This window comes from Myotis brandtii, unplaced genomic scaffold, assembly GCF_000412655.1.
Source record: "Myotis brandtii unplaced genomic scaffold, ASM41265v1 scaffold708, whole genome shotgun sequence".
NCBI classification, from domain to species: domain Eukaryota; kingdom Metazoa; phylum Chordata; class Mammalia; order Chiroptera; family Vespertilionidae; genus Myotis; species Myotis brandtii.
In genome coordinates, this window is record NW_005370777.1 from 4,006,697 (window position 1) to 4,032,581 (window position 25,885).

At 43.7% G+C, this 25,885-nt stretch overlaps 1 protein-coding gene across 1 annotated transcript in view; it reads left to right on the forward strand.

Annotated features, from left to right (window-relative positions):
• The window catches only part of HAL (histidine ammonia-lyase), a 21,276-nt gene extending 1,119 nt beyond the window's left edge, over positions 1-20,157 (forward strand). The window contains exons 2-20 of the mRNA XM_005882363.2: positions 465-525; positions 632-659; positions 973-1,047; positions 1,135-1,207; positions 1,301-1,367; positions 1,953-1,990; positions 2,542-2,667; positions 3,599-3,738; positions 6,076-6,123; positions 6,767-6,914; positions 8,311-8,406; positions 8,504-8,562; positions 9,489-9,569; positions 12,117-12,182; positions 12,498-12,663; positions 14,848-14,982; positions 17,504-17,612; positions 17,708-17,777; positions 19,404-20,157. Of these exons, the coding sequence (XP_005882425.1) occupies positions 465-525; positions 632-659; positions 973-1,047; positions 1,135-1,207; positions 1,301-1,367; positions 1,953-1,990; positions 2,542-2,667; positions 3,599-3,738; positions 6,076-6,123; positions 6,767-6,914; positions 8,311-8,406; positions 8,504-8,562; positions 9,489-9,569; positions 12,117-12,182; positions 12,498-12,663; positions 14,848-14,982; positions 17,504-17,612; positions 17,708-17,777; positions 19,404-19,544 (1,727 nt within the window). The 3' untranslated portion in view covers positions 19,545-20,157. The remainder of the gene's footprint in view (positions 1-464; positions 526-631; positions 660-972; positions 1,048-1,134; positions 1,208-1,300; positions 1,368-1,952; positions 1,991-2,541; positions 2,668-3,598; positions 3,739-6,075; positions 6,124-6,766; positions 6,915-8,310; positions 8,407-8,503; positions 8,563-9,488; positions 9,570-12,116; positions 12,183-12,497; positions 12,664-14,847; positions 14,983-17,503; positions 17,613-17,707; positions 17,778-19,403) is intronic.
• Positions 20,158-25,885: the final 5,728 nt, after the last annotated feature.

Consider the following 25,885-nt stretch of genomic DNA (forward strand, 5'->3'; position numbering starts at 1 on the left):
TGGAGCCCCAAACCCCGGGCATGTGCCCTGACAGGGAATTGAACTGTGGCCTCCTTATTCATATGCTCAACCACTAAGCCACTGGGTGGTGTATGTAACTATTTTTATAAACTTAAAGGTGAAGCCCTTCAAAAGACCTTCACCAGATGAGAGGCCTGTGGCATAGAGGAGTTCAGATTTCAAACAAAATAAAGCTGGGATGGGACAGAGGTGGGGGGGTGGGGTTAGATCTTGAACTTTTATTTAAACCAGGGTCCTCTCCCGGCACCTGCATCTCTGCCCTTTGCTCTCCTTCATTGTAAAGATGCTAAGAGCACTTGAAAGTATCTGAAGTCACTTTAAAGCAGCCATTTCGATAGAATTCAAAGGCAATTGAAGGGCCGGCACTTCCTTGCTTTACCAGCAAGGCCAAAGGGGCTCTCCGCTGGGGTCTGTAAGGGGTCCTTCTTGTCTTCTTGTTTCAGTTATAGAAGGGGATGCCATGTCTCCTGACTTCATTCCATCGCAACCAGAGGGAGTTTACCTGTATCCTTTTCTGCAGATTCTGGGAGTACTCTGGGGGGGGCCCCCCGCCAGGGACGGGGCTGGGGCTGTGCCACACTTCCCAGTAATTTCCTTTACCTGGATTCAGGTACAGCAAATACCGAGAGCCTGAAAAGGTAAGCGGCAAACCACTCTTTTTGTTAAGAAAATGAAGTCCCCCTCATTTAAGTAGGAGGAGGGCCAGCAAGATTTATGAGCAAACACTACCAATTAGGACAGGACTTTGTCCAGCTCCATGTTGTAGGAAAAAGCACTAGAAAAACAGTCCTTACTCAGCTTCCTCTTAAGTAAGGTGTCTTTTATCTTAGCACATTAATAGCAGTGATAAAATCTCTGAAGTGGCCAAGTTTGGTTCTTCTTGAGGCTTCCCTATCTCTTGTTCGAGCAGCTAAGCTGTTCAGACTCACGGAGACCCCTTCCTTTGTGCAGTACATCGAATTAGATGGGGACAGCCTGACCACGGAGGACCTGGTCAACTTGGGCAAGGGACGCTACAAAATAAAGGTAAGGGGGAGGGACGGACGTCCTCTGACCCTTTTGGCCACATGTGGACATCTTCCACGTGCTCCTCTCTGACCAATGTTTTCCTAGCTCACCCCAACTGCGGAAAAGAAGGTGCAAAAATCCAGGGAAGTCATAGACAGCATCATAAAAGAAAAAACGGGTATCTTTCCCCCTTTGTGTTATACAATTATTTTTATAGACTTAAAAAAATATGTCCTGCATCTAATTGGATGGTGTCTGTCTTTTATTCCAGTTGTGTACGGCATTACTACAGGTTTTGGGAAATTTGCCAGAACTGTAATTCCTATCAATAAGCTAGAGTAAGTTTGGCTCCTGCTCACACACATCCACATGCCACCTACCCCCATTTTTCAGATTCCTTTCAACAAGGGAGATATCATTTGACCCAATTTACAGATGAGGAGGATAAGGCTCGGGCTAATTTACACATGACTTGGTATTGAACTTATAGGCTTGCTGGTTTCTTCCACTGCCTCATGCCACCTCAGTGTCCCTCGAAAGATGTAACTGTCCCTCCCCTCACTTCCCCAGATGAGGGACCATTTTTATGACTATGAGTTTACCTCCCAGAAAACCCTGTCAACACTTTGATGAACCTTCTCCTTCTGGAACATTTTATATCACTCTTCTAAAGTCAATATTTACATGTTTCCAAACATTCTCCAATAGGTTTGAATGGCCACACACAACTTTTGATCATAGGAAAATCTCCTAATTCCATATTTAGATCATATCTAACTTTTTGTTCTTAGAAACATGGCTATAATGAACCAACTAGCGCCTGGTCACGTCTTTAAGATACATTGCTAGAATTCTAGAAATTTCTAGGTCAGATTAGAATATGCACAGTAACAATAAGAGGATTTTTTCCCTTTCTCTTTCAGGGAGCTCCAGCTCAACCTCGTACGTTCACATTCTTCAGGTAAATCATTCGAAATGTTGGGTACCTCTTAGATCTTATTTGGTTAGCTGAATAAAGTACAGTGTGATGCATCCTGTAACAGCCAATATATTCCAGGGACTGGGTGCTTCGGGGGAGGGAGGGAAGCAGAAAGCAGCAGACAAGACCACCTTCCAGCTGAATCTCAGAAAAAGGAATAGGCCAAGTAGAGGGACAGGATTGGGACAGGAGCGGTGATGCTGAGAGTGGTGCACTCAGGACACAAAATTAGGGCTGAAAGTCAGGGAATGAGTTGACCAGGATGAGGTGAGATTGCGAGGCAACTTGTGCTGAGGAGTCTGGACACTATTCTAAGGATGTTGGGTGGGGAGTGGGGGCTTGCTGAAGTGTTCCAAGAAGGGAAACTGAGAAGGCAAAAGTGGGGTTGCACTTTTGTCTGGAAGATGAGGCTTTAAGAAGCAAGAAAGTGAGGAGGGAGAGCAGTCCAACTCTGAGTTAAGAAGTGAAGAAAGACTTGAGAGATGGAGGCAGTCAGGAGGCAGAAGAGATTTTGTTTTTCAATTGTTTTGTAGGTGTTGGGAAACCACTAATCCCTGAGAGATGTCGGATGCTCTTGGCTTTAAGGATCAATGTCTTAGCCAAAGGATACAGTGGCATTTCTCTGGAGACCCTCAAACAAGTTATCGAAGCATTTAATGGTAATGCAATGGATCCCTGACCGACCCTCCATTACCCTCCATTGAAGTTGGGCATGTCCCATAAGGTAGATCTGATGGCACTTTTGGGGCCCTAGAGTTCTGAGAATCTCCCAGGGTGAACTCTGGTCTGGAAGCTGGCCTGTGGGTGGCACTGCGTAATCCTATTGACAGTATTTAACAACTAGCAAAAACACTGCTATTCGGTGTCCGAGTTTACTTAGAAACCTATTGGGGACTTCCTACAGAATAGTACATGTCCTTTTATAAGCGGTGGTGAAATGGCAGACTAGGAATCTGGTACAAGTAGAGATTATGTTGCCTATGACTTTACCTCCCAGAAAACTCCGTCAACACTTTGGTGAACTTTCTCCTTCTGGAACATTTTATATCACTTTTCTAAAGTCAATATTTACATGTTTCCAAACATTCTCCAATAGGTTTGAATGGCCACACACAACTGTTGGTCATAGGAAAAATCTCTTAATTCCAAATTTAAATCATTTCTAACTTTTTGTTCTTAGGAACAAGGCTATAATGAACCAGCTAGTACCTGATCATGTCTTTAAGATACATTGCTAGAATTCTAGAAATTTCTAGGTCAGATTAGAACATGCACAGTAACAATAAGTGAAGGAGCAGAGGACCACAGAGGAAGAAGGTAATCCTCATGAGGATAGGGGTTCCATATCACCTTTCCCTCACGCAGCCTGATCTTGATTGTTTCTCTATGTACAGTGTTCCTCACCCACATTCATGCAGCAAATCTGACTGTGTCTTGGCTAAAACCTATAATGCTTTCTGTTGTCCTTGAGTAATTGTCTTCCTCCAGGCATTTGTTCTAGATCCTACTGGGGGAGGTGGGTCTCGCTGGCAAAGTGAGCTTGACCAGAACGAAGTTCTCCTGGAATAACTGCTGTCTACTCCCTCCCAGCCTCCTGCCTGCCCTATGTCCCAGAGAAAGGAACCGTTGGTGCCAGTGGAGACCTTGCTCCACTCTCTCATCTTGCTCTTGGGCTAACTGGAGAAGGGAAGATGTGGTCTCCAAAGAGTGGCTGGGCTGACGCTAAATACGTAAGACTTTAACAATAACGTTCATCGGAAGGATTTTCCCTGGGCTGGACACCGGGTGTCCAGCATGCTTTATAACACTTAATCTTTACAGTATCTGAGTGAGGGGGCCACTGTTATCCCTATTTTATAGATGAAAAAACTGTAGCTTAGAAGTCAAACTAGAAAAGGCTCTTAGCTTCCATACCCAGCTGTCAGCCTCTGGACTTGGTGATCACCTTGGTGAAAAGGTACAGCTGCCAGTGTTGATCCCAGGAATTTCTTCAGCACCTAAAACACTTCAGGTGCCTAGTTGAAGGTCACACGTCATCGCAGGTTTATTTAGTTGCCAGTCTCACAGGGACTAAGCTGTGGATCATAGCACTCACTCTGTGGCAGCGGTTCTCAACCTTCTGGCCCTTTAAATACAGTTCCTCATGTTGTGACCCAACCATAAAATTATTTTCGTTGCTACTTCATAACTGTAATGTTGCTACTGTTATGAATTGTAATGTAAATATCTGATATGCAGGATGGTCTTAGGCGACCCCTGTGAAAGGGTCGTTCGACTGCCGAAGGGGTCGCGACCTACAGGTTGAGAACCGCTGCTCTATGGCCTTGGGAAAGAAGGTTCCATTTCCCTGAAAGTTCCCATTTCCTCGGGAAAGAAGGTTCCATTTCCCTGAAAGTTCCCATTTCCCTGAAAGCTCCCACCTCGTGGCTAATTAGAAAGGCTTGCGTTTGATAAAGCTTTTTTTTTTCTTCATTCATCCCCATATTCCATCAGAGCAGCACAAAGAATTATTTAAAGTGCCATCTCGGATCTACTGTTGGGAGGTCCCCCAACAGTAAGCAAAGGGTCGAGGACCAAGGAGGAAGGAGAAGTTAATGAAACAGATAATCCTTATGGGGATACAGGTTCCAGATCACCTTCCTTCCATGCAGACTCTTCCTGATCGTTTCTCTGTGTACAGTGTTCCCCGGGCCACCTTCACACAGCAAATCTGAGCATGTCCTGGCTAAAAACTACAGTGCTCCCCACTGTCCTTAGGAGAAAGTCTGAACTTAAAGTGGCGACAAGAGCCTTGTTTGTCATGTTCTCCTCCTCCTCCCTCCCCGCCAGGGTTCTCCATCACAGAAGCTGGAGGCTCCTTGCAGCTGGAATGTGCTGTGTCCTAGGCAGAGGGACCAGCACAGGTCCATGCCTCTCTTCCCCACTCACTCCGGTTCCTCCTTCTGCCAAGTCCTCTGGGAAACTTCCCTCTCTGCTCTTCCAGTTCTTTCCCCTAATCCCCCCAAGTCTCCTTTGTTCCTCCTCTGTGCTCTCCTAGCATCTTACCTGATTAAGTCTCACTGACCGTACCCACTTCCTACCTCCTGTAGCACTTAACATTCTATTACTGTAATTGCCCTTGAGCTTGTCGGTCTCCATTTTTCCCACACCAGGCCCCAGCCCAACACTTAGAACAATAGGTGGTCTAATAACCTGAGAAATTGACATAGCAAATGGTGCAGGCTCTCTCTTCCTTCTTCCCTAGAGGGACCTTAACTTATTGACTGTTTTTACTTCTTTTATTTCAGAGTAAGATCATTTGGCCCATTTCCCCTCAGGATTCTGTTCCTATCTATTAGGCCAACCATACCCCCTTCATTGGTGCCCACACACTTGCCAAACAAGTGAGAAGCCCTGCTCTGACAACCAATGTATCTGCCAGTGTTTAGATACGTGGGAGGACTTTCTGGGTTAAGCTTCGGAGGTAGGGATTATGGACAGACAGTCAGAAGCCCAGCCTTAGCACAGCACAGGTGTGCATATGTCCTCAGGAAGCCACAGGAGAAAGGTGAGTCACTAACGTGAACACTTAACACAAAGGACCTAGACGCTAGAGCCCCTGATTTAAGTATGAAAATCATTTGAAAGCAAAGTCTGCTTTCAGACTAAAGAACAGAACTAGAGAATAGACCAGAGATGATAAACAGAGCTAATCCATGTAGGTCTAATCTATATATATAACAGCCTAAGTGACCAAATGACTGAACGACTGAATGACCGATCACTATGACTTGCACTGACCACCAGAGGACAGATGCTCAACACACAGGATTGGGCTCCCTCCTGTCTGGATCGGGCCTGTGGGGATCAGGCTGAAACCTGCTACCCGACACCCACCCCCCTCCAGGGGTCCCGGATTGCGAGAGGGTGCAGGCCAGGCCAGGCCAAGGGACCCCACCAGTGCACGAATCCATGCACTGGGCCTCTAGTCTTTTATAAGACAGACCTTTGGGCTGAAAGATCTTTTATTGGGTTCCTCATTAAATTAGTAATTTTTACCCATTTTAATTTCTTAAATCATTCTTTAGGTCCTGGAAGCCCATGGATTGAAACCAATAGTTTTGAAGCCAAAAGAGGTAAGGATGTTCAAGGGAAATTTGTCCATGTCAACAAGTCTTTATTTATACACTACTTTCAGTCTTAATGCCAGTCTCAGTGATTTTTTAAAATAAAAATGGCTCACATGTTTGTTGAAAGTTGATCACTGAAGAAACAGCTCCTCCATCAATATTTAAAAAAATTCTTCATGCCATAAATGCTTAAGGGTTTTCTTACCTAAGAACTTAAACTTTAAATTTGGATCCCTAGGGATCCTTAAGAGACACTTTAATCCAGCATCTATTAGGATTCTCTAAGCCAAGAGTATTGGACTAGAAATGTTTTAGTGTATCTTGTCTACAATGATGATAAATTAAAGAAGAAATGTAGCATAATTAAGATTTTATATGCCTTCCACACTGGAGCTACTCTGCTGCCTTGAGAATGGGGATGCTTAACAGCTATTCTATTTGCCAGATTTATAGTAGTAATTTCATGTAGGATGGCATTTAGTCCTCAAGTGCTTAAATAATCATTACTGACCTGCACTTCAGAAAACATGAATAAACATCGTTTAACTGACTGGCTAACTTTCCTCTCATGAGAGCAAAAGACTAAATCAACTTGTACATAGGCTTGTTACAGAAATACAGTAGGCAACCTCTCTCCTCTGCCCCAAAGGGTCTGGCGCTCATCAACGGGACGCAGATGATCACCTCCCTGGGCTGTGAAGCTGTGGAGAGAGCCAGTGCTATTGCGCGGCAGGCTGACATAGTGGCGGCCTTGACCCTGGAGGTGCTGAAGGGCACCACCAAAGCCTTCGATACCGGTCAGCATGGTCCCTCTGTTTGGTTGTTATTCATTCAACCAGAGCTGGTGGGGTGGGCTGGTTGAGGTCTTTAGACATGTGAGTGGTGGGGGTGAGTGGTAGGGAAGAAAGAGAAAACTCAAGAGCCTATGGTGTGCCCAATACCGCTACAGTTTCTTCTAAATTCTGCCACACTCGACACTTGAAATGAACATGGTTTATAAATAGATGCTGATCCTGATAGTTAAGTAACCTGCCCCAGATCACCTAGGTCTGACTCTCATCAAACTAAGTGCTGTTTTAGGAAACTGTTTGCAGAGTTTTAGAACTACAGTAGGATTCAGTTTGCTCTCCTTTAGAAAATTGAGGGAGGGGGAGCGACAGAAGTGGTAGCTTACTTAGAAAGTAGTGGGTTTGATGCCCTAGCAGCTAGGTTTGGCTCAGTGGATAGAGCGTTGTCCTGTGGACTGAAGGGTCCCAGGTTCGATTCCAGCCAGGGGCACATGCCCGGGTTGCGGGCTCAATCCCCAGTGGGGGGCATGCAGGAAGTGGCCAATCAATGATTCTCTCTCATTGATGTTTCTATCTCTCATTCTCCCTAACTCTCTCTGAAATCAATAAAGAAATACATTTAAGAAAAAAAAAAAAAGAAAGTAGTGGGTTTGAAAGACTCTCTATTATTATATACTAGTGGCCCGGTGCAAATTCGTGCACGAGGCCGGGGGGGTGTCCATCAGCCTGGCCTGTACCCTCTCCAATCTGGGACCCCTCGGAGGATGTCTGACTGCCAGCAGTCAGAAATCCCTCTCGCAATCTGGGACTGCTGGCTCCTAACCACTCACCTGATTGCCTGCCTGATCACCCCTAACCACTCTGTCTGCCAGCCTTCTCACCCCCAACTGTCCCCCCACCGGCCTTTTCACCCCCAACTGCCCCACGCCAGCCCCCAACTGCCCTCCCCTCCTGGCCTGATTGTCCCTACCCAACTCTGCCTCGGCCCCGCCACCATGGCTTTGTCCAGAAGGACGTCTGAAAGGTCTCCCAGTCTAATTAGCATATTACCCTTTTATTAGTATAGATAGTAGGATAAAAAAAACTGTCTCAAAATCACTTAGTTAAATTAGACCACTATAGAGCTCCCTTCCATTATGAGCCTGAATCTTTTTAGGGTAGCCCAGTGTCTTGACTGAATTCCCAGTAGTTGAATTCTCAACACATAATTTGCACTTGGAGATTTCAAAGAATAAAGACAATAAGGAATATCTTGCTTTTGGAGATAAGTTTCTACTGCTCAGTGGCGGTTAGGACCCCTGGGCCTTTTGAGGGCTGTGTCAGCACCGTGGATGGTTCTGAGCATCCATGGTAGTTCGTTCTAATATAAGAGTTGCTCAGGCTTTTCCTCCTTCATCAATTCTAGACATTCATGCTGTTCGCCCTCATCCTGGGCAAATTGAAGTTGCTTTTCGGTTTCGGTCACTCTTGGACTCGGATCACCACCCATCAGAAATAGCAGGTCTGGGCATGTTTGTGTGAGTGAACTTATTTGGTTTTGTGTTTTGTGGGGCAAAATTGATAACATGTTCCCTGCTGTCCCCTTCACATTTCCACAGAGAGTCACAGGTTCTGTGACCGCGTGCAGGACGCGTACACCTTGCGCTGCTGTCCACAGGTAAGTCAGCAAACAAAAGTGTCCTTTCTCTCTCTCAATGCAGGTGGGAAGCAGAAAAAGAGGGAGGTGTTAGAAAATCATTTAATGGTCAATTAGAATCCAAATTTTTTACAGCTTCTATTAAAAATTTTGTAGATCATACTTCCATTTGTCCCATTATTGTCGTTTCTATTCCATGTGATAAGCTTTTGAATTGCTTTGCTCAACCTTGAAGAGAAGTCCAACAGACATCTTGCTGTGTTGGTTTAGTGCCCTCACTTTTTCAGTTTCTTAGTAACAACATTATTTTAACCAGTTAGTGAAGTTTTACTTGCTCTCCCTGTTAGATAGAACTAGGACCAGCCAGCCAGAGATGTTCAATAAAAATTCAAGTGCCCATCCATGGTATACCTTAGCTGCATTTAATAGGCAGACCTAAATCATGGTAAAGAAATCTATGAGGCTTAACTTTAAATAAAAAATGCAGATAACTTGGGTTAGCATGAGGTATCCTGTATCGATTTTACAACTCATTTGCATATGGTAATGAGTTGAATGAGAAATTAACTCAAGAATGCTTATCAAGAATGAAACAATACAGGGTGGGGCAAGCGTAGGTTTATGGTTGTTCAATAACACAAGAATAAACTCCGTGTTTCTCGTACTCACAACTGTAAACTTACTTTTGCCCCACCCTGTATTTCAGCTTGTGTCAAATTCCAGTCTACAGTGTCATAAACAGTCCTCCCTAGAGGACTCACGTCCTTGTACTCAGCAAGTTCTATTCTAGCTAGTAGATCAGAAACCTCTACGGGGAAGAATTGCCAAATTAGATCTGCTATAGGAATACATCCCCCTTCCAAACATCCTGCTATTCTAACAGGGATATCAGACTCTATGTGACAGACAGTCTTCCATGTAGTAACTCATTTACTCTTATATTTTAGGTCCATGGTGTGGCAAATGACACAATAGCGTTTGTGAAGAAACTGATTACCACAGAACTAAACAGCGCAACAGATAATCCTGTATCTTTTGACATTTACTAAACTATAGTCATAGAATTTCAGCTGGTAACTTTAAGATCTGAAGTGATCACTGTGCAGCAGCTCTGTCCTGTCTCCTGTCACTTCATTTCATAAACTGAGTACCTGAGGCTCAGAAGTTAAGGGACTTTGTCCAGATCCGAGCTGGGAGGTGGCAGAGGTAGGTCTCCGAACCTAATCTCAGGTTCAGAGTGGAACATGCCGAAGCTTCAAAATTGACCCATTAACAATGAAAGGGGGGTGGATTTCCAGCATTGACTGAGAGGTTTTATGAAGACATTTTCCCTAAAACCCACTGCTGGGGTTGTTGGTAGAAGGGAAGACCTACGTGCCAGGTGTGATTGTGGAGACCGGGGTAGGTAGCATGTATGTACACCTTCCTGGTTCCAGTAATGCCATGATGCTTTAGATCAGTGATGGCGAACCTTTTGAGCTCGGCATGTCAGCATTTTGAAAAACCCTAACTTAACTCTGGTGCCGTGTCACATATAGAAATTTTTTGATATTTGCAACCATAGTAAAACAAAGATATATATTTTTGATATTTATTTTACATATTTAAATGCCATTTAACAAAGAAAAATCAACCAAAAAAATGAGTTTGCATGTCACCTCTGACACGCGTGTCATAGGTTCGCCATCACTGCTTTAGATAGAAGCAACCTTTAACATTTACCAAAGTGTTGATCAAAGAGGCATGGTTTTCCATATCCTGAGGTTTTATTTCTGACATGGACTTGACTCAAATCGGCGTTTTCTGTATTTGTACTAAGAAGAGTAAGAACACTTCCATTTCTCAAAGACGGGGCCCAACTCCCTTTCCTGGTGTGGGTATCTCAGAGCCATCTTGTTTCTGCCATGGAATGCGATCACTCAGGGGTCACACTGGCAAAGTCTCCACAGAGACAATACTGTCTGTGAAGACCACCAAACCCTGTAGAAATCTGTTTTTCCTATCCCACGTCAGCCTCAAGTCTCAGCCCTGGAGAGAGTGCTGGATCAGCATCCCTGAAAGCAGCTCGCAGCCTGGGCTAGCACACGGGTCCACAGTAGCTGTGTGAGGTGTCTCTGGAGAGCTTACTTCAGGATGTGGGTTTTGCGTCCTCTCGGATAGTTTCACAGTTAAGTCAAACCCACACTAAATAATCCTCAACTCACTAACCCACCTGTACACCATCCCACCTCCCAAAGGGAGTAGTTTTCCTGAACTCCAGGTAGTCGTATCTCATCTATCTGTCCTGTAGAGCAGACATATCCATTAGACACTTACATAATGTAGGTTGAAAGGATATCTTAGAGAGTAAAAAAAAAACAAAAAACACAAACCATTAATTTATTGGAAATGGGAGAGGAAATAATTCTGTACTAAATTCTCCCCCCACCACTTACCTCAGCAAAAATTTCAGCCAAAAGTCCTTTATTTAATGAAAGGGTTTTAATCCCTGATGAATTTCCAATTGCCTACTCTTTGGGAGTTCTCCTGCAATACTGGTGTTACCTGAAATAATGTTTTCCTAAGGTTTCTTTTGCAGATAAAGAGCACCTATTACCTAGTTACTAGATATGATGGGAGTTAACTTCTAATTGCTATAATCGAATAGCCAACTAACAAATTTGGAGCTAAAGAACAATAGAACATGCTTATGTTCTAAATTGGTGCAGAGATCACTCGCTATAAGGATTCAGAGAATGGAGAGAAGGCCAAAGGCCTGTGGTTGGGGTGGGTTCATGGAGAAGAACAGGAGTGCGGTTATATATAATACATGGAAAAGGGCAACTCCAGACTTGATGAAGATCATGTAACACGTGCATCTCCAGCTCTTTGGAAGTCAGAACCCTTCTCACACAGAATGAGTCCCTGGTTGATATACTAGGTAGCGAATATTCTTTAGCCCAGTAGGTAAAAATTAGCTCTTTGGAACCTGGAAGAAGGGTCTGTTACTGCCTTTGTCTGTTGGTTTAAGTAAAGTGCAGGATGGAATGCAAAGATCCCTGAGAATATGAATATTCGGTGAGTCCAAAGTTGCCTCAGACCTAAGTGAGTTTACAATGACTTCTTGGCTGCCCTCTGCTGAGAATGCTGACACAGATCACTGCGTTAGAGAGTTTGCTTGGAAGTTTTCCCAAAATGGATTATTCCAGACAATTTGCTGGTTGGGCAGCAGCAATGTCTTCAGTCAGCAGGTTTTCTATGGAGCACAAGCTCACAGGGCCCATTGAAGAAACAGAATTTGCTTTTACACTGGTGTCTGGTCTCTGCTCTTAGTTTCAGGTTATAAACTTTTCAAGAGCAACTACTACCCACCGGATTAGCACAGTTATGATACTTGAGAATCTCTAATCTCAAGAGAAAACAGCATTTTTATGCCTTGTGTTTCTTTGGCCTTGACTTGGGTATACACAATTCTTCTTCAAGATTGTGTGTGTGTGTGTGTGTCCCTTTATGTCAACAACTGCTTGGGGACTCTCTCTCCACATTTTACAAGGGCTGCCACCTCAGGGTGTTCAAACCTTAACCTATTTTGAAAGATGGTCTTTGCCAGCCGGGGAGAGACTATTTCCGGAGGAAACTTCCATGGTGAATACCCAGCCAAAGTAAGCTATTTTTAGAATTGCTGCTGCCCCTGAAAGCATATTACAATACAGTGGGGCCTTGACTTACGAGTTTAATTCGTTCCGTGACGGAGCTCATAACTCAAATTACTCGTATGTCAAATCACTGTGACGTTCGCTGCGCCAACTAGCGGTGGGGTATCCGAAGCTGGCTCGTAACCCGAATTTTTTTGAGCTTGCAACTCAAAGCAAAAAATTGGCCGAGAGACGGCTCGTATCTCAAAAAACTCGTTAGTCGGGACACTCGTAAGTCAAGGCCCCACTGTACAGGCCAACTGAATTGAGACACTCTTTCAGGCCCTGGACTATTTGGCCATCGGTGTCCATGAACTTGCTGCGATTAGCGAAAGAAGAATTGAAAGGCTCTGTAACCCCTCCCTCAGCGAGCTGCCCGCCTTCCTGGTGGCTGAAGGCGGTCTGAACTCTGGATTCATGATAGCCCACTGCACAGCCGCAGCCCTGGGTAAGGACACTGCCCTTTGCCCAAGCCTGTCCATTGAAGGGCCCCTCCATTTTACCTGAAAATATCGAATGTTATCTTTGAATGAGATCTAATTTTCTCAACACCTCCATCTGCATCCTACCTCTCTTCATACAAACGCAGCAGGTTGTCTCTTTAATATTTTTAAGAAAAACATATAAGACAAAACCTAAACAATATTATACTGACACATAATAATACACGAGTGAGATTGTAAACAATGAGGTTTCCACAACTTCTCTGCAGGAAACAATTTGACATCATATGAACTTTATTTTTGTAACTTTGCCCCCAATCTCAATTTGAAGACCATCCGAAAGAAAAAGATGTTCATAGGTGATGATGAAATGTGAACTGATCTAAATAATTAAACTTTGGATACATTTCATTAGGTATACCAGCCACTACACATGTGATTATAACATGCAACAAGGAAGTGCTAAGGGCTTCACTTATAGTCACTCTCTTAATCGTCACAACAATATCATGGGGCAGGTACTATTATCACCTCCATTTTACAGATGAATACCTGAAAATCCGAGAAGTTAAGTGTCTTACCCGCACTTGCACAGCTCGTAAGAAGCAGAGAATTCAAAGACAGGCATTTTGGCTCTCAAATCTGTGCTCTCATTTCAATTAATGAGGTTCTCATTTTAATCAATACTTAATCCTAAAATGTGGCTGCCAAATTTAACAAATAGGAATGCAGGATATCCAGTTAAATTTGAATTCTTTGGGACATACTTGTACTGAAACTTATATTTTTTTAATCTGAAATTTGATTTAACTGAACATCCTGTATTTCTATCTGGCAAACCTGCCCAAGAGGCAGGATAGCATGGTGGTTCATTAAGAGCATGGAGTCTGGGTTCGAATCCTGGCTCTGCCATTTACGGTGTGACAAGGAACAAGTCTCAGTCTTGTTGCCCTCAGTTTACTCCTGTGTAAAATGGGCATGATAAATTTACCTAGTGGGGCTGTTTTGAGGATTAAATGAATTAATGCAGATAAAACCTTAGAACTAATATTGCTGCTATTCCTCCTAATCCCTTCATCAGCTAAGCCTCACACTAAAACTCAACACAAATAACCAACAAAGGGCCATTGAATTCATTTTCTCCTCTGTCTGGTATCTTCTACTTGCTCATTAAAATATCCTTTTACCTGGGTATTAAAATATCCTTTCAAAGGGCAACGGGTTCTCCTATTAATGTGGTGGGGGGGAGAGGTAGTTGATTTCTACAGAATATTATAGACCTTTGGAAGCCCCGTATGAATGTTCAGCTTCCCAAGCTGCCTAATGACGTTGCTCAGCTCGCTTTCGTTATAATGAACCTTTTTCTTTTTTTGGCCCTTTGTACGTTATGTTTCTGAACAAGCCTCACCACAGCCTGCTGATCCATGTAGCTGGTTTAGGGGTCTTAGGTTGCAGTGCTGGGACCTGAAAGTCTTGGGCAAGCCCGTTTATAGCTAGATTATCTCAGGTGGGCTCCTTATAGCATGCAGAACAGTGACACTTCACTCAGAGCCACTCTCAGCGTCATAGAAAGGGGGGAGGGGGAAGACTCTGAATTTGACCTCTCCTACTGGAGAGAAGGAATTCTGTAACCTAGGTCCTTGCTACTTAAAGTATCATCCTTGGACCAAAAGCAGAGCCATCACCTGGGAGTTTGTGAGAACAATAGCATCTCAAGCCCTACCTGAAATGCAACATTTGCATTTTAATGAGATCTAGTGAGTCATATGCTCGATAAAGTTTGAGAGACATCAATCTAGGTAATTTCTAGGATCTCCTCACCTCCCTAAGATATGTATCTCTGGCATACATCAAGCCTCCTCTGGTGACACAACCAGTCAAATTGTCCTCAGGTATCTGGAAGTGAGCACGTATCTCCCTGACATTCTAAATGCTTTCATTGTTTTCAACTTGGCTTTGTGATATTTGGGTTCCCATCTGGTGTTAGAACTCATGATAGCTTTAGAGTCTTTCTCATGTTAGGGAAAGCACAACATGGTTCCTTCCCCAAAGTAACTTTGGACCATGTGGTGCTTGGATAACCACCAAGAGCTTCTGGAGTGGATGCCATGGAGCACTTTGGGAAAACATGTGTCATCTGGACAGTTTTTCCTGTTCGAACATAATTAACTAGCGCTGACCTCTTGCAGTTTCTGAGAGCAAGGCTCTGTGCCACCCCTCGTCTGTGGACTCCCTCTCCACCAGCGCTGCCACAGAGGACCACGTCTCCATGGGAGGATGGGCAGCGAGGAAGGCCCTCCGGGTCATCGAGCACGTGGAGCAAGGTAACCCCAGCCACACCGGGATCCTGGGCCTCACTGATAAATGAATGACTCACCAGTGGTCCTCAAAGTGGGGTCCCCACTGGCAGCATCAGCATGACCTGGATCTTGTTAGAAAGGCAGATCCTCAAAGCCCCTCCCGGCTCTGCAGGGTGAGAAACTCTAGGGAGCAGGGCAGAGGAATCCGGAGGCAGCCAGCCCTCCAGGTGATTCTCATGCTGGAGATTCAGAACCACTCTTGCTGCCTAAACTGGTTCACCTGCTGGCTTTTAAAAAACAAACAAACACAAGACTTTCAAAACATATTCAAAGTGGGGAGATTAGTACCATGAACCTCATACACATCTCACTGATTCAACAGCACATTTGCTTTATTTTTTCTCTTCTCAACCTATTTTCAAAGAAATCCATTATATAATTTTCTTCCTGCATACTTTAACTCTTAACGCCAAGTTGAAAACAATGAAAGCGTTTAGCATGTCAGGGAGATACGTGCTCACTTCCAGGTACCTGAGGACAATTTGATTGTGTCACCAGAGGAGGCTTGATGTATGCCAGAGATACATATCTTAGGGAGGTGAGGAGATCCTAGAAATTACCTAGATTGATGTCTCTCAAACTTTATCGAGCATATGACTCACTAGATCTCATTAAAATGCAAATGTTGCATTTCAGGTGGGGCTTGAGATGCTATTGTTCTCACAAACTCTGATGCCACCAGAATGCCGTCATCACAGCCTGTCATTGAGTACACATTCAAATTCTCCCAATTATCTCAGTGTCTGTACAGTGGGTTTGTTCAAATCAGGATGCAAGGGCCACATTTTAAATTTGGTGGTCAAGATTTTAAGCTTCTTTTCATCCAGAACTGTCCTATCTCCCCCCACCCTTTGCCCACTTCATTCCACTGACCAGCTGAAAAAAACAGGTCAGTTTTCTGATAGAGACCGGGATTCTGGACTCACCTGTTAGCTTCCTTGTGGTGTTACATTTAACTTGCTCTCTGTCCTATGCATTTCCTGTACATGGCGGTTGGCCCTAAAGGCTTGACAAGCCTGAGATCCCACCATTTTGGCAAAGGTACTTCACAGGATGTTAGGCCCTCTGCTCCCTGACCTCTTAATTACTGCTTGTTTTTGTTTTTTTAAAGAGAAATTGCCTTCCTTTAGGACTTATGTTCTAAGTTCCTAAGTTTTTGCAACTGTACTCAAAGCAATTGGCTGATAAAAGAATATCACTATTTTAAGATAAATGAGAGAGTTAAATATTCTTTTGTTTTGTAACAGCTGTATTGAGGTATAATTTATAAATTCTCCCAATTATCTCAGTGTCTGTACAGTGGGTTTGTCCAAATCAGGCCTCAATCACATCCCCAGATGGATCTAGAATACCTAGAAGTGTGTTTGGCACAGACATGGTGCTCGGATATTTACATGACAATAAAGTTGGCCTAGAGGTCCAAATTATAGATCTAGCTCATCTGATGCAGTTCTATACCTTTATATCAGGTGCAGTTTAGAAAAAGAATTGGTATTTTCAAGCATGTTTACCGTCAGTTAAGTTTGCTTTGATTCAGATCTTAAACAAATACCTACAAATCTTGGAACCCAGTGGTGCTAGATATAAACTCGAAAGATAAGGATCTGCTTTATTACAGCACCTAGTGATCCCTCATCGCATAAGGGGCACAGAAAGAGGAGGATTCTGCCTGGATTAAGCCGTGAATGAGATATTCTTCCTCTCTGCCCGCTTGGAAATTAGGGTCTAACCAGCGAGGCGGACATTGGACAACAATTTGGCAACTCTTTGTAGTACTTAACAAAATTCTGACCAAATACTAGAGTCTGAAGCCCTGAGAGAAGGCATCTCCAAAGAAGTATTTAAGATGAGGACCTGAACAACAACTAGGGCTGGCAAAGTGGGAGGAGAAGCTCAATGGTAGTTTCGTAAGGGAAGGGGTGTGCACAAAATAAACCGATCTGAGATGCATGGAGATGAGAGTGCAAGACATCCAAGTCCCAATTTCTAGAATTTCAGTTGTAGTGGACTTGGGAGCTTTTGAGTTTGAAAGCTCAAAAGGGACATTACTTAGGGTGGGGCCAAAGTAGGTTTACAGTTGGGAGTACACAAAACATGAAGTTTATTCTTGTATTATTATTGATTAATAATTGTATTAGTTTCCATACAAACAACTATAGACTCAGTCCCAGGGCAACCAAAGATTCATTTGCTTCTTCATCGGCTCCTTCAATCCTTTGATGAAGTTCTGCGTGCCAGGTATTTCAGGCCAAAGGGATCAGCAAGACTAACAACAAAAGGAAACTTACACAAAGGTGGAAATAGCGAACAGATTTTCCCATCGCGATTAGAAGAGGTGAGAAGGGGAAAACAGAGTTTACCTGGACTCTTTCCCCCTTCTCACCATTAAAGATGCATCCAAGATGGCCATCCACTTCTGTCATTCATAGCCCTCAAGCAGGAGGTCGGACTTTCACCAGTCACCCCTCCTCCTTTCTCGTTTCAGTGCTGGCCATCGAGCTGCTGGCAGCCTGCCAGGGCATCGAGTTCCTACGCCCCCTGAGGACAACCACTCCCCTGGAGAAGGTCTATGACCTCGTGCGCTCGGTTGTCAGGTAAAGTCTGTCGTCATGGAAGTGACACGGTCTCAGAACCGTGAGCCCTGGCAGTGCTCATGTCTGGCTGATGACTTGGTTTGCGTTCTCTGCAGGCCCTGGATAAAAGATCGCTTCATGGCTCCAGACATCGAGGCAGCGCACAGACTGCTTGTCGACCAACAGGCAAGCTGACTATTCGGCTTCTTTCTTGGTTTGGGGTCATTACGGGAAAGTAAAGTGGAGTGGGTCCTGGAGAAACATTGTCTTATTCATTCATTTTCTGGCTATTCCCTGGAATGGACAAAAGGGTACTTACGCAATTTGCAAGGCCACCAAGAAGCTATTGGATAAACTCTTAGGTGTCCCATGTGGCACCCAAACATTGAGTGTCTAAGGATTGGAAGCAAAAATAAATTTTAAATGGAGCTTTGGAACAAGTATTTGCGGGGAGAAAATGAGATGAAAGGTTCATGGATCCCCTTCACCAAGAATGTACTCTTTCATTCAAAAGTACTTTCTCATTTTTAAAAAATATCTTTTTATTGATTTCAGAGAGGAAGGGGGGAGAGAGAGAGAGAGAGAGAGAGAAACATCAATGATGAGAATCATTATTCAGCTGCCTCCTGCGCACCCTCCACTGGGGACCGAGCCCGCAACCTGGGCATGTGCCCTTGACCAGAATTGAACCTGGGACCCTTCAGTCCCCAGGCCGAAGCTCTAGCGGCTAGAGCCAAACCAGATAGGGCACTGTCTCTTCTTATAATGCCATTACCACCACCACCTGGTCCAATGCCTGCATAGATCTGGAGAGAAAACAAAGTCCCAGGTTTTTGCTTCAAAGGGCTGTGAGTCTGCCTGGTGCTCTGGTGTGTCCCACCCGTCACCCTGGTGACATACGGTTCCCTTCACTACTGATTTCCTCTGGCTGCATTGACTATAAACTCATCTGATAAAGACAGTTGCCTAGCATGCTGACTCATTTTTTAAAGTTCTTTAAACCTTTTGTAGTAATTTGTGAATATCCTGTTGCTTAGAATTGCTTGATTTCCCCTGAAATCATTGCTCTGCTCTTGGGGAAGGATTTTTCCCTTTGATCTTCATACATTTTCTACGGTGATACAAAAGAAGAGGGGTGGGTGGGGGAGGGAAAGGCCCCTTGGCTGTCAGCAGCAATCAGGTAAAAAACAACAAGTAGCTATAAACCAAGAACAGGGCCTTCATTTGAGAAGGTGTTATGCTTGAAAGAGAACAGATTGCTGGGCCGGAGGCAGTGCTTCTCAAACTGTAGTGTGCCTGTGGATCTCCTGGAAATTGGGTGAAAATGCAGATTTGGACACAGTGGGGCTGACATTCCAACTTGTCCCCAATGATGCTGGTGCTGCTGGTCCAGTGGCCACTTTGAGGGTCTCAGAGACAGAGCACACGAGACAGGGAAATAGAGCAGATGAGGAAATCCACTGCTTTTTATCATTCGAGGTTTGCTTGAGAAAACACACAGTCAGACCCTGAGCAACTTTCCTTAATTCTGTCCACACCGAATTCTCTAGGTTTTGTTTGTTTTTTGGCTTGTCTTTAGAACAAGTCTTCATGGTAACTTCAGAGAAGTTTTGGACTTTGTGTTTTAAAAGCTTTGAATGCAACCAGAGACCAATCGACACTGATCGTGTGTTAAATGCCTTATCATAAAAGCAAGCAAACAGCTGCAACAACTGTCTTCATCAGATAATGTTTTGTCTTCAGGCGAAGTTGATATTTAATGGCATATGAAAACAATGTTGTCAACATTTCGGTCTCATCCTTGTTTCTCAGGTGTGGGAAGTAGCTTCACCATACATCGAAAAATACAGAATGGAGCATATTCCTGAATCGAGACCTGTTTCTCCGACGGCCTTTTCCCTGGAGTCTCTGCGCAGGAAATCCAGCAGTATCCCAGAGTCAGCGGAGCTTTGAAGGGCTTTGCCGTGGGATGTAGATCAGATGGTACTTAGTTGGACAGCAAGCAGCACTGTGCTGAAGGAGAGGCCTGAGAACTTTGTTTAGGTAGATCAATTCATTACATAATTCAGTTCTTCTAAAACCTACTTTGGCTAGACTGGTGGCAGCAATACGGTTGCTAACTCTCGAACTGCATTCTTGTTGGTCTGGTCTGAGGTGCAGCAGGGATTATAGGAGTTTTTTGGTTTTCTTTCTTTAATGCTATCTCACTCTTAAGGGTGAGAAGAGCACCCACACTGCATGGGTCTTTTACTCTTAACATTAGAGCAACTCACATCTTGAAACAGATTGATGGCATTTTTCCAAAAACATTAGACTTTGGAAAATCTTATTTGTTTGTTTGCTTTGACAAGTTCTCCACTAGTTAACTCTGGCTGATTGTACTATGCTATGACTAGTGTTCCTTAATACATCTTCATTAACAACCCCTTTTAAATCTTAATTTGTCTTTAATTTGCTCTTTCTTCTACTAATGGAATCATAGTAAAGAATAGTTGATAGGTCAACAACAGGTCTGTGTAAAGGGATTAAGGATATAAAGATTGCTATTGGAGTGTCTCTTACTGAACTGCGTATTTCATATTTATCAATTATCACTACACATATCCAAAAAGGACTCGATGCTTAAGCTAGAGTTGGAGGTTAGTATGATCACTTTTTTGCTATATGTTAGCACTCAAGTCACATTCTTTATTTTTATTTTATTTTTATTAAATTTATTGGGATGAAATTTACACAATTATATAGGTTTCAGGTGTACAATTCTATAACACATCATCTGTATATTGTATTGTGTGCTCACCACCCCAAGCCAGGTCTCCTTCTCGATTCACATTCTTATAATAACCCTGTGTTAAGCCTCCTCGTTTCACAGACAAGGAATCTGTTGTTCAGAAGTTAACCAACCCCTCTCTGTAATGGTGACCATTAACATGAAGCCCCATTGACAAAAATCAGATGGGGCCCTAGGATGTATTACCCAATATGTTTCTTCCCCAAAAAAGGGCCTTCTAGGAAGGCGAAAGTGTAATTTCCCAGATGAAGGATAGGTCAGATGCCCTCTAGGTTTCTAAGATCTGTGACTTTGCACCCCTCCCATGCAAGTGTTGAAAGAACATCTAGTGCAGGAATCTGAAACTATAGCTCTAAAACCTACAGCTGGTTAAGCAAGGACAGACACACTTGCCAGATTGCCAAGCCGATTACAGCCTAAAATGGGACCACCAGCATATTTCACAATAGTTTTCACTCTAGATTGCAGCCTGTCCAGAGGAAGGTGGAGACAGAAGTCATAACTACCACCTACAGCAATTCAGAGAACAGAAAAGGCTGAGGAACCTGTTCTTGATGCTGTTCTTGCTAAAATGTGAACACACACACACACACACACACACACACACACATACACGAAGTTTATTGATTCTTACCCAGGAGCAGCAGCTGAGCCAGCTGTCTGATGGCTGTTTTTCACCCCCCTGTTTGGGGGGTGCTGGATCCCAAATACCCCCAGGGTCTTCAGGGGCCCTTTTTCATTGAGCTTTTTAAAAAATATTTTTAATTGATTTTTTTTTTGAGAGAGAGGAAGGGAGAGGGAGAAATAAACATCCATGTGAGAGGGGAACATCTATGGGCTGCCTCCTGCAAGCCCTCTACTGGAGATCAGGCCCATAACCCAGGTATGTGCCCAGGATTCAAACTGGCAGCCTTTCTTTGTACAGGACAATGCCCAACCAACTGAGCCACACCAGCCAGGGCTGTCATTGAGCTCTTTCAGTAACTGACATCACATGCCTTCAAGAGAATGTCAAGGTATATATAGAATAAACTCACTGTCTCATGTTATCACTGGATTCTTAGATTTTTTAAATAGTTTACCACCTCTTTAGGGAAAGGCTATTCTAACGGCAGTTAATCAAGTTTCTGAAAGATGTAGTCGATGAGTGTTTGCCCATGAAAAAGTATCTTTAGAAAATGTGGTTGACTCAGTCTTTCTTTATCCCATTGAGTAGCAGCAAAAGAGTGAGAGGCACTGTGATGTCCTCCCCAGCAGGCTCACCTGGCTTCTTCACCTGCTGACAGAGGGGAAACCTCAAAGTACAAGGACTTTTCCAGCTTCTTCTGTTTCTGTTGGTCAGAGCAAGTCAAGGTCAACTTGGGAGAGAAGTACTCAAGGGCATGGGCATATGATTTGGGGGTCATTACTCTATCAATCTACCACATACATAAAATCCCGTACATGACCTGAAATTTGTGGGGGAGAAAAAAAAGATAATTTTCATACTACTTTAAACTTGTACCTCATTTCTGGATCTGGTCACTGGATTATTATATTTTTACTAGTGGCCTGGTGCATGAAATTTGTGGTGGGGGTTGTCCCTCAGCCAGGCCTGCACCCTCTCCAATCTGGGACCCCTCAAGGGATGTCCAACTGCTGGTTTAGGGTATCGGGCCTAAACCGGCAGTCAGACATCCCTCTCACAATCCGGGACTGGTGGTTCCTAACCACTCACCTGCCTGCCTGCCTGATCACCCCTAACTGCCCCCCTCCTGCCAGCCTGATCACCCCCAACTGCCCCCCTGCCAGCCTGATTGCCCCCAACTACCCCCTCTGTCAACCTTCTCACCCCCAACTGCCCTCCACTCCTGGCCTGATTGCCCCTAACCGCCTCTGCCTCGGCCCCGCCACCATAACTTTTGTCCAGCAGGTCTCCCGGTCTAATTAGCATATTACCCTTTTATTAGTATAGATTAAGCCTTCTAATTACCTCATAAATCACATGATCACTGCATTTGGGGGGTTACTTCTGTTGAAGGTATTTATTAAATTTAAACATTGGCAACACACACACACACACACACACACACACACACACACACACACCTGCCTAACAAGTATGGCTCAGAGTTTGAGCATCCACCTATGAACCAGGAGGTCACAGTTTGATTCCTGGTCAGAGCACATGCCCAGTTTGTGGGATCAATCCCCAGTGTGGGGCATGCAGGAGGCAGCCAATCAATGATTCTCTCTCATTGATGTTTCTATCTCTCCCTCTCTGAAACCAATAAAAATATATTTAAAAAACAACAACATATAAACCAACAACAACAAAAAAGAGTTGGTGGAAATTCATTTCAGCTCAGGGTATAGGCCTGGTTTGTCTCAAGGTATTCCATTCTCTTTGCTTAGTGATTAGTTCAAGGAAGGGCTGAGGTTGCAATTTGGGCCAATGAGACAGAGAAGAGTTTTACTAGAGGCTTCAAGAATTTGTTTTCTCTCCTGAGAACCACAACAGCCATCCTTTCTCACCCTCCTGCTGGATCTTAATGGGGAGGCATAGAGCACCCATGCTGTGGGTAGCCATCCTGACTCAAGGGAGAAGATACTAGTAGCCGTGGGGTGACACCAACACCAGATGGCAGAGCAGAGGGAAGGAAGGAATCTGGGTCTTTAGCATTATTGAGCTTCCAGATAAACCAGTCCTCAGCCTGCTCTTCCTGTGAAATTTCCAAGGGTGAACCAGTGACCTTCCTCATCCCTTAAGCCAGTTTTGGTCAGATTTTGGTACTTGTAGCTGTTAGCATTCCACCTTCCATGGCCACTGTTTGGGAGGTACTGTACCAGAGCTGTGGTGCGTCAATATAGCATGTGGCCCAATGTGGAGCACAGAGTAGAGTGTTCACATCTCACTTTCCACCTGGACATCTAGCCCAGAAGGTCTCCCACTCTCTCCGCCAAGGGGCTTGTTCAAAGTATCTTGCCAGAGTCCACTCGCACAACAAATATTTGAGTGCCTGCTATGCACACGGAAGCCAGATTACTCTTTCTACAACAACACTCTTGGCCTGGTCCTAACCTACTCAAAAGTGCCCGGTGGCTTCCCCTGACTTTACAATGAAGTTCTGGCCAGTGAGCCTGACACTCAAAGCCCTGTGAAAGCTGACCTCACCTTCTAGTCTCAGCTCCCCCCTGAGCTCTCTACTGTAGGAGGACTCATCACCTGTCTTCTGAACACTTCATGATGTTCCATCTTGGACCTTTCCCTCTCATCATAATCCTCCCAACCTCCAAAGCCGAGGATGGCAATCCCACCCCCATCCAACCTTGAAACTGTCTCTTTGCTTGGTTTTACTTTAACACTTGACTCCCCCATGAGCATCATCCTTTGACATTATATCAAGGAACTCATATATTCTTTCCTATCAATAGATTAACTGCATCCCTAGGTTGGCCTGCTTAGTGTATTTTAACAACTAATTTTTACTATGATGAGCTGTATGCTTGTGCAGCCATTCATTAGTTCATTTATTGATCACCTGCTATGAACCAGTCCCACATACTATATCCTGGGGACTAACTCACTTCTCAAGAGAAAGACAGTTATTACAATGACATAATGACTGTATTCGAGGTAAGGGAGCATGGTGGGGTGGGAGCAACTAGTTCTGATTTCCCACCTAGAGAAGAGAGGAACAGCATTCCAGGCAGAGGGAACAGTACTGCAAGGCAAAATGGTGTTTGTGAGGAACAGGGTGGAAGTTTGTTTGGCTGGGGTCTTAGGCTGCAGCACTTCTCAGACTTCAGTGGGCACACAAATCACCAGGGGGCTTCTGCAGGCCTGGGCTGGGGCTGATGTTCTGCATTTGTAGAGAGATCCCTTGAGTTGCAAGGCCTGGGAGGACTAAGACAGTTCCTGGTGGGTACCCTCTTCAGCTTTCCTTCAAAAAAGACATGAGTGCTATTTGTTCCAAGTGAGTGTCTCCTAGAGGGAAATAGGATGTGTGTCTTGGGTTCCAGGGCAGACCTAATATTTAATATTGGCTCTTACATCTTTCTCATTCATCCCAAATTCCCACCATTGACTAGGATCAGAGGTTTTTAACCTGTGGGTTGCGACCCCTTCACAGGGGTCGCCTAAGACCATCGGAAAACACATATAATTACATATTGTTTTTGTGATTAATCACTATGCTTTAATTATGTTCAATTTGTAACAATGAAATTGGGGGTCCCCACAACATGAGGAACTGTATTAAAGGGTCGCGGCATTAGGAAGGTTGAGAACCACTGGACTAGGTGATCCCACACCCCCTCAAGAACTTTCTCCAAGCCTAGGAGGGACAGTGCCAGTGACCCCCGGGCACTAGGTGGTGACAGTGATATACCCTGTTACCCTTAACATTCAACAAGGGGTAGTTTAATTTGATTTATACTGAATACGGTAAAATCCTCACTCATTAACCTGAAATGGGTGATAATTTGGATAGTCATTGTTTATTCTTCAAATCATTTCTTCATAAGTAGGATAAAGTTTCATAACACAGTTATGATCATAAAGATGATTAAAACATTTTAAAAAGATTTCAACTAAACTTACATGAAGCAACTACAGGGCGTCCCAAAACAATGCATACACACTTTAACAGCTCAATTTTGAAAATGAACTGTATTTTAATAAACACTGCCTTTATAATTATTCAAAGTATCTGTGTACATTTTGGGGGGACACCCTACACTTATATATATAAGTAATCATCTACTCTTTATAAGTAATTCTGTAATTTGTTTATTTCCTAAAAAGCTCTAATAGATAAGGGGTTGATCTACCTCCAGGGCTATAAGGAAACAACAACAATAATCGTGACAGCACATATTTATTAAAGCTATAACATCTTTTCTATACAATTGTGATGTGAAGAATCAAAAACTTAAAAGCAATTTTTAAGAAATTACATTATTGGATTTTTGGTCAAAAAGCATCCATTACAAGAAGGCCCCAGTACCTGTATGTAAATGATGAGCCTTGAACTGTGCTGTGAAGTCTATTTCGAGCTAAGGTCGAAGGGAAACTAGAAATGGAAGGACACTCTCCCTCAGGGGACACTGATGCATTTCATTTGATGAACTTCTAGAAAGAACAAACTGGGTGGGGAAAGGAAAAACTACTTGCTATTCTATAAGGCTGCATTTTAGCTTAATCTGAGGCATCTCACTTGGATTTCCTTCCATCCCCCAATTTTCACTAAATATTGTTAAAAAACTGAAATTTGAAAAGCGGAAACAAAATGGGATTTTCAAGCCATGTCTACCTAATTGTCAATCTGCCTTTACCTACAAATGTGTTCTTGTGATCATTCATCATATTAATCTTCAGAATACTTATGACAAATATTTGTGACATAATGTAATGTTTTGAGATTATCATCACAATTGTTTTACCTGTTTCTCTGTCCAGGTGCATATTAAATTAAAATAAATTAATCCCTTGGGTTTTATGAGTGGACTGAAGGCCCAGTGC